At 40.9% G+C, this 9,422-nt stretch overlaps 1 protein-coding gene across 2 annotated transcripts in view; it reads left to right on the forward strand.

Moving 5' to 3' along the window:
• The window catches only part of SNAP25 (synaptosome associated protein 25), a 62,312-nt gene extending 53,116 nt beyond the window's left edge, over nt 1-9,196 (forward strand). The window contains exons 6-8 of one of the 2 annotated variants that reach the window (XM_057382958.1): nt 278-403; nt 2,504-2,648; nt 6,811-9,196. In XM_057382958.1, the coding sequence (XP_057238941.1) occupies nt 278-403; nt 2,504-2,648; nt 6,811-6,879 (340 nt within the window). In that variant the 3' untranslated portion in view covers nt 6,880-9,196. The remainder of the gene's footprint in view (nt 1-277; nt 404-2,503; nt 2,649-6,810) is intronic. The other variant, XM_057382949.1, reaches the window with a different exon arrangement.
• The last annotated feature ends 226 nt before the right edge of the window (nt 9,197-9,422 follow it).

The raw sequence follows: 9,422 nt of genomic DNA on the forward strand, positions 1-9,422 counted from the left end.
ACTTGACAATTGCAATTCACCCTACTTGACAATTGCAATTCACCCTATTGGAAACGAAACCTCTGAYCATCACTGTTGTTGTGGCAGTAAAGTAAAAAAAATTAACAAAACCCAACCCCCTCCTTTTATTCAGGGTTATGATATATCGGTATACAACCAATGAGCCTCTCTCTGAAAACTCATTTGCTTGATTCAGCTTTTAGCTTGGAGAGGTAAAGAGTTTTGCATTTGTCCTTGTGCACTTGATGCTTTGTTACTCATCATCTTTTTCGCATAGGCTTAAATCAAGCGATGCTTACAAAAAGGCCTGGGGCAATAATCAGGATGGTGTTGTAGCCAGCCAGCCTGCACGYGTCGTAGATGAACGGGAGCAGATGGCCATCAGTGGTGGCTTTATCCGCAGGTGAGCCTTTTTACCCTCTGTTTTCTTTCTGTTCTCCTTGTCACTGATATATTTAGATTTCTTCCATATGGTCATGAGTTCTGTGGTGCTCATTAACTCTTTCCAAGATGCTGGGTAATGTGATAGAGCCAGGGTTTTCCACCAAGTGGTGCTCAGATTCAGGTCAACAGTGATTAAAACACGTCCTAAAGGCTTATTGCATGCAGTGACTTCTCCTGGCCTTGAGGGTCACCTGAGCTCTAGTGCAAAGGATGCTGACCTTGCTGGAAATCCTGAAGGGAAGGATCTTGGCCCTGAGAACCAGAGGATGCTTGAAAATGCAACCTTAAACTTTCCTCTTTGAGACTGCCCAGATTTGGGCAATATTAAAATAGAAATAATGTCTATTTATTTCCCAGCAGCACTGTGAGGGTGCAGACAGTCATGGCCAGTCAGCACTGTCCTCTGCACTCCAGCTCCCTGCATGAACATTTTCCTTGGGGCCTTACTACGGGTCTCACTAATGACAGCTGTCAAATAGCTCAGAAATGAAGTGTCAGATAAATACTAGTTTATTGCCATTATGTCTCAAGGCATGTAGTGCCCGTTATCCATCCTTGCCAGAAGACGAACCAAGGCATCAGGAAGCCTTTCCTTTCTTTTCAACAACAAAAAGCCTCAGGCTTCCTGCAAAGTACCAAGCCAAGCATAGAACTTGCAGAACACTTTTAACTAGAGGTACACCCCTCCCCTGCTCATGAGTATTCTCAAAATCTCACCATAAGTGGAATGATGCCCCATTCCTCAGCTGCTGGGAAGCCAAAACTATGGAGAAGCACGGTGGGAATCCCTGGGCTCTCAAATGAAAACCAGTTTGAAACACAGAGAGATATTAATGACAACCACTCTGCAAACTTCCCACAATACGTAGGGATCCAGCACAAAGTATCTACTGATTACAGTGCTTATGGGGCATGTATTTAGATGACAATGCTATCAGCATGAATAACAGCATACCAGTAGGCAAAGCTTTGATCTCTGAAGATTAAGGACACTAGATAAATAAGCAATTATCTTTCCAAAAACTATTATCCACTTATTTTCTGGCTGCTGTGATAAAGGGAAATCAGTGTGATAGAAACAATGCTGTCATACAATCTGGAGYGTGGGATGGAGTTGCCATTTAAGTTTGATGGGTCTGCCATTCACTTTTTTTTTTTTTTTTCATTTCTGCATGGCAGCCCCATCAAAATGAAGGCTGGGGCATGATAATAGAACATAGCAGTGAAGGAAGTTATGCTGCACCATAATTTTTCTGCAAATAGCCTGGAGCACCCTTTGGGCACCTACATGAACACAAATTGCATAAGAGGCTCAAAGTAGGAATTTTCTGAGTGGGACCCATGAACCTTGCTTTTCCCTGTGTCAGTCACCACCTGCCTCTACAGTCACTGAAGAGTTGAACTGGGCCTTGGCTCAAGCACAAGTTTTTCCTTCCAAAAAGAAGCAACTCCAGAAGATGGTGCTAAGAATGAGAGATAAAGGATCTCTCTAAACCTAGTAAATCTGAGAGAAGGTGCTTCTGTCATTAACCAGAAATACAGTCAATTAAATAGGATGTTAGGTCAGAATTTTCACAGCTGAAGCAMCTCTATGAGCCCCAGGTGTACAAGAACTGGACAGTATTTATTAGCTATGTGCAGTTCAAGAAGGGGAACTGGTACACCTATAATTCCACCACCTTCCAGCACTTCCCATGAATGCTACTAGCCACACACAGATCCAAACAGAGCACCCTTTCATTCTTTGTTGGGAAGGATGATCACTGCAGAGAGGTGCAGTATGTAGTACAGGCAAACTCAGACAGCAACACTTTTACTAACAGCAGACATGAGCGGTATAAATGGAGCAGTGATAACCCAGAAAATCGAGGCCATCCAAAAAACAGGCATGTAACATTTTTCAGGTTATCTACTCAYGAATCCCTTTTCTGCAAAGCTGAGCACAGCAGCCTGCTCCTCAGGTGACAAGTGACAGAAGATGCAGTGGAGGTTTTGGTGAATCACAGTTTCAGGGGGTGTCTCATTGCTCGGCTTGAAAGAATTGTTTTTTTACTCCCAGGGTAACAAACGATGCCCGGGAAAATGAAATGGATGAGAACCTCGAGCAGGTCAGCGGCATCATTGGCAACTTACGTCACATGGCCTTGGACATGGGCAATGAGATCGACACACAGAACCGCCAGATTGACAGGATCATGGAGAAGGTAAGAGCTGCCATTTCCAAGAGCAGCTGAAAGGGGATGGGTTTTCCCTTCTGCAAGCAAGGGCTTGGAAAGGACAAGGGACACAAATAGGTCCTCTCTTCCCCCTCCAAATCCTTGGCTCGCTGCTGTGAATCTGCAGTAACCTCCAGTGCAGGCTGGGTTGAACCCATGCTGTTGAGTTTGCCACACAACAACTGCAAGGGTACCCCTTAGCACACATCAAGGCTCCTTGTGCAGTACCTCTTTAAAAGAAGTGCCCTGAGCTATGCACGTCTGTGGGGCTTGGGTCTGGAAAGTTTTAAACCCTCCTGGGCATTTCCTTCCTTGGAAACTCCATGAGCAACTCAGAATTAGATCACGGTCCTCCTCGTGCATGGAGGACCAGTCCCCAAAAGAGGGTGGGGATTTATTAAGCAAAGCTTTGCCATATGGTAACAGTTCAGCTAGTTTTGTTGTGCTGCTTGTAACAACATTAGGACAGAGATCTACCTGCTGTCTTGTCAGTGTGTATGTGCATGTACATATATATTTATTTATACATAATTGGGCCCCATATGGCATCAGTGGAATACAAAAGCTTAGCATTCGTTCTGCAAAATCCCCACCTTAAAAGTCATAGAGCACCATTCCAGTGCCAGACCTGCACTGCAGATTTCTGAAGCAGAGAGCAGCCCTCTCCAAGCCCAGCTGGAAGCTCACTGCCATCCTCAGATCCCAGGATCTGCAAGCCATCTGCATTGGTACTGGCAGAGCTCCAGGCACAGGCACAGCCAGGCTGAAGTGACATAAGAGGCTAGATCTTCATCTGGTGTAAAATCAACACAACACTCCACTTCSGCTGAGATTTACACAACCTGAGGATCTAATGCAAGGACTTACATGTGGTGCTTAAAGTTAATTCTGACCTCAAGTGGTAGAGCTGGTGCTCTTGAGCCTTCTTACACACGCAAGTCTCCTCACACRAGCAGGATGCCCATGCCTGTTTTTCATATCAGTTAACTACATCACAGCCTAATAAAAAAAAAAAATAGGGCAAATGCTGCACTGAGGGATTCACTCCAAGGGCTTTCTGTAGTGGGGGTAGATTCCAGAGAGAACTGGGTGAAGTACACRTTGTCTGAAAGGTGAGAAGATCATCCCTGACAGAGAGACAGTCGCATGACACAGTAGAGCACCTGGCTTTGCACTGGTCAAAAGTTTTGTTTTATAAAGCTGCATATGTTTGTTTGACTGTACTGAAAAATGCACTGTGTTACTGAGATGCCATTCTGCACTGTTTCACATTTCTGAGAAAACTAGGAGCATCGGGGGAAGGATTTCCTGCTGCTATCCATATGAAAAGAACTAAAAAGCAGCACATCTATCTATGCTGTGAGAAGGGACTGGGAGTTTATACAGCCTACACCATAAGTATCTTTAAACAAGAAGCCTATCACATTATAGGCTTTATAAATACATTATTTTATCAAAGCGATGAGGATGTGCACTGTTGTGTTCCCACCTCCCTTGCTCACATCACAGTGGCAGGAGACAAGCCCTGTGGATTGAAATCACTGGCATCCTACCCATGCCAGCAGGATGCTATCCCAAACTACAGCACGCCCAACAAGTCAATGGTTCTTCTACCAGCTCAGGCTTGCAAATGTCTGGATTTTAAAAACATTGACCAGGCCCTATGTACACATAAAGCACATGGGTCAAACCTCCAGACAGTGCTGCTGAGAGCAATCAGCTGAGGGACCAGCCTTCCACATCAATGTGGTCTTCTTACAGAATTTGGCATTTTGTACAACAATGGCAAAATAACACTGGCAGCTATTGGGATTCATAAAATCACCCAGGGCCCTTGGCTAYGGAACAGTGACACATTTATGAAAGATGGATTTGCATTGTACACAGAGGAGTCGTCAAGAGAGCAGCACAAAAATAAGACAGTCTTCAGTCTTAGTGAAAAATCTGCCAAATTTCTCAGAGTAAGGACACATAGTAATGAGGTACAGGAAAAAGAAGCACAATGTATTAGTAAAACCCTCTGTAAAGACAGAAATGATGGTTAGCTGGATGACAGTGGAGCCACAATCACACACACATCCATTCTGCAATGAAATATGCCAACAGTCCCTGGCCCCTAGCTGGAAGTGGGCTCACAGCTTTGCCAAGGCTGTTTTCCTGACTGCTTGGAGCACTGTACTTTTGGTCAATTATGACCATTAGAAAGACTGTTGGCTGGCACACTTYGCAAAAGCTGGGGTGCACCACACAGCTAACCCAAATGTTCCTAAAGGATTTATGTTAAACTGGATGCATACACCCAAATCAGAGCAATCTCATAATGCAGAGATGTAATCTGATCCATCCACGGTAATCAGGACAGCAATGAATAAAAGGCTTTATTTGTCMTTTTCTCAGATCAGAGAGAAAGGGACAAAAACCAAAATGATGRTGTGATGAGTAGGTCACAGAGATCATCCCCAGAAGAGCCTGGCCCTAAAATATACCATAAATAGGAGGCTAGGAGGAAAGTAGGAAGGGTTCCAAGCACTCTATCTTGACCTAAGTGGAAAGGTCAGCACAGAGACTCCACTACCTTCAATACATCATCCACCAGATACTAAGGTCTAAACATCATTATGAACATGGTGTTTCATCACTCTTCAATGAATATTCATGCATTTCATRACAAAGGTAACGGCTTTCAAATTCATTAACTTTTTAGGTAGCCTTTTGTTAAAAGTACACAAAACTGTACTGTGGTAGACAAGGTCAAACTTACAGCAAAAATATAAGACCGTGGCTTGTAATGAATAGTTTTGCTGATTTATGCTTGTTGAGGAGCTGGCACATGCTGCCGCACTAAAAATATACATCTGCATAGCATTTTCCAAAACAATTACAGAGAAAAGCCCAAGATAYTTCAAAATGATCTATTGCACATCAGTATAAACATTTTTAAAGGATTTTTAAATGCATGTGGGAAAGCTGCTCCACCATTCTGTCTTTGCAAATTGGAGATTTAAAATAAATCTGTACAATTTGGATACACCCCAGAGATATGGGAACAATCATCAAAGCTAACAAAATGCAGCCATCAAACCACAGAAGGAATTTGCTTTTTGTGCATGCTTTTAAAGCAGATGCACAATTCTCACCTTTCCCACAGGTCTGATTTTAAAAATTGAAACCATTTTCTATCTAGTCCCGCTGCTAGAGTAAGTCGGCATGGCAACATGGGGTTGAGTGGAACTTTGCCAATTTTTTTCAGCTAAAACTGTGTYTTTAGTCTCCAAAACTAACTTCTGCAGAGCTACAGAAAGTTATGGTCAAAGCATCTTTCCATGCAGAGAGAACTCCCAAATCTCCCAAGTGGTGCTRTTTTATTAGTGGTATTTTATAACCATGGCAGGTGTTACCACTGAGAACAGTGCAGTTAATGGCTTAGTCTGTGCTGGACTAAATTCCAGTCTGAATCCTTCAAACCACAGTAGAATCCCTGCCCTTTCTTAACTCCTRTTTGTGCTGCTGTCCAGTGAAAGACTCTACTCTGTTCTGTGACTACATTGGTGAATTTTGGAGTACTGGCATCACTCCCACCTGTTCCTTTCCATTCTCATGTGGGGCAAAGATAGCCAGGCTSATCTTTTCAAAGAAATTTATCTTTGTCAGCATTCCCTACATCAGATGATCCAGCTACTCTGCTCCAGCAAATCTCTACACTGACCACKATTTTAGTTTTGACTGGTGCCTGATGATCTAAATTAGGCCAGAGTCCAGGTTCACCAAATCTTAGAGGGCTCTGAAGATTTTCACCTGAAAAATGCACAGTACACCACGACTTCTCATCCATTACTATCACTACCACCAGTGCTATTGCCAGCACCAGCCACAGATCTGGCTCAGCATTTGCAGGAGTTCAGTGGAGCTGACCACAAACAGAAAAGCTCTGCTCAAAGGCTGTCACAAAACCAGCAAATCTGTAAGTTTCTTTTGGGTCCCTAATACCACTATAAAAAGCAGCTCTCCAGGATTTTTTCAAGCTTCATTTTTCAGTGATCTAACCAAAATTATGGAAGTACCCATAAAGGATTGTCTTTCTTCCCTCTTTCTCTCTCATACTCTCTTTCTTCGCTGTACTCATCTGTTTCTTTTCTTTGTGTTCCCCCAGGCTGATTCCAACAAAACCAGGATTGATGAAGCCAACCAGCGTGCAACAAAGATGCTGGGCAGTGGTTAAATGCAGAGAAGTGCATTTCCTTTTAATGCTGTTCAGCAGGGCAGCACCTTCATGCTTTTATCATGGTATTTATCTACTAGGTTTGCACACATGCACATATCAGCCCCATTGTAAATGTTGTCCTGTGTAGTTTGTCAGCTTTCCAAAAATGATACTTGTAATTATTTTTTTCTAGATATCTTTCTTTCCAAAGGTTGTACATAGTGCTGATTTGATGGCTATAGCTCACTATGATGTTTTTTGGGGTTTTTCCTTTCCTTTCCTTGTTTCTGTTTTGGATTATTTTCCTTTTTTTTTCCCTCTCCTCATTTTTCCTTTTTTTTTAATGATGTTTGCTGAATGACAACACTGTTGGAATGCTAAACGTGCTGTTAACCTTTAAATATACAGTATTGTTCTTGTAAAACTGTGACATTCCACAGAGCTACTGCCATGCTCCTGTCTTTGGGTATCATGATGTTTAAGCACTTAAACCTGCTGTCTTCAGTTCTTCATTGCCATTATCTGTTGTTATGATTTCATGATTAGACAATGTGGAATTATATTACTATAACAAGCATTGCACTAAAAAGTGATGTGATTTATGCATTTATGCATGAGGAATAAATAGACTTTTAGACTCCTACTTAAACAAGACTTTTCCCATGGCAGTAGCACACCAACAATGACAACAAAAGCATGCTCAGTATTCGGACTCTTTTGGGACTATGTTATACCAGCAAGTTTGCAGTTGTGCCACTTTTTTCTTGTTGATATATATATAGTTATTAATCATGATCATTTTTTTTAATTATGAAAAAAAGAGGGATTTGGCACTCACCATTTAGCCATTGCCAGCAAAATAAAAGCTTGGCTGAAAATATGTCAAAGACAAAAAGAAATAAGTGTAATATATTGGGTTTGTCTGCTGCTTTTGAAGACTATCTTTTGGAGGAAACAACTACCATATGAAATGGTGCAAAGAAATGTAATTTTTATAAGGCTCTCTCTTACTAGTCGCTATCCCCATGTGGTTTGTTATCAGTACAGTTCTCTGTTGCTTACCTAGAGCTATGCACACCAAATCGCTGAGATGTTTAGTAGCTGACAATTAAAAAAATAACTAAAAAACCTAAATGAATGAACTCTAGATAAACTGTGAGATAAATATCATTTACAGCATGTAATATGAAAATTCCTTATGTCTCCTGTCAGTTTGTGAAGTGATTGACATTTTGTAGCTAGTTTAAAGATTATTAAAAATTATAGATCTCAGAATCCATGCTTGCTTTATCCATTTGTTGCCCTACGTGCCGGTGACAACTACTTATTTGCCACTTACCTGGGAGAGGGAGAAGTGCAAAGTCTAAAGACTCTTTACAAACTGCTTTTGTATTGCATTTAGTGGGAAATGAAAGATYTTGGTCTGCAATACTGTAGAAAAGTAGCTACTCAAAAACCAGCATTTTACCCTTGGTACATTCCAAGTGAATATTATTTTAAATAACCTGACTTGAGTTGTCAAACACCGAATCAAAATATTTTTCTTTTGTTCAAGGGAAAGAAAAAATGATATAAATATTATGGTACAGAAGGWTACAATTCCTTAGCAGATAAAATCCATTCCTGTAGTGGATTGAGTTATGTGCTAATACACCTCTGTTTAAGAAGGCTTTGACCTACAGAATTTGGATAGTCTGCTAACAATGTTCTCAAATGACTAACAACAACTAGGGTTTGCTGCCAACAAAAAGCGTTATCATATTTTCCCAGGGTTTTTTCCCCTATATGGACAAATTAGAATTAATTCTGCATGAGTGACAGTYCACTCATGTGTCTCACATGGCCGTAAGTCAAAATACACAAAGAACATAAATGCTTGCATGCTTAAAATTGCATGATAATGCAGACAAGCTAMATTTTCTTTAGCAGATTTTTATTTTTGGTATCTATTAAAAATTAATTTATGCAAATATTTGCCCCCACTACTTCAAACCAAGGAATGAACTTCAAGCAAGCATTTTTAATCTCTGACCATTTCCAATCCTGTCTGTTCAGGCATTCCAGTATTTGTGACAGCACAATCATTATGCAATGTCAAAGCCTGCTGGGGGAGGGAAATAATCATATTGGAAAATGCGTCACAGTGGGAACATACAAATAGAAGGATATTTGCAAAGGGCAAGAAACATAAAAGAAAATAATGAAGAAGTAATGGAGGTATTATTTTTGTATTTGATAAGAATGCACCCTCTCTGAAGAAACTTGTATTTCCAAAAGCCATTAAAGCTGATCAAATGTGAAGGAATATGTTTTGACATCTGTTTTTGTCTTGAACAAAGATCACAACCCAAAGTATTGGAACYTTTTGCCAAATGGGAAGCTTAAAGGACAGAAATTTTGAAATATTTAATTGCAGTTGTCTTTGKATCYTCCTCKACTGCATGCAGGGTCTGCTATGAGYTGGCTGAAAATTAMTTCAGTAAATATGTTCAATATATTGCATTGCTCTGATATTTTTGGAAATTGAGTTTTCTAGGATTAATTATTCTTGAAATAATGCA

Source organism: Malurus melanocephalus, unplaced genomic scaffold (genome assembly GCF_030028575.1).
Source record: "Malurus melanocephalus ecotype Western Australia unplaced genomic scaffold, MMel_1.1 scaffold_13, whole genome shotgun sequence".
Lineage (NCBI taxonomy): Eukaryota > Metazoa > Chordata > Aves > Passeriformes > Maluridae > Malurus > Malurus melanocephalus.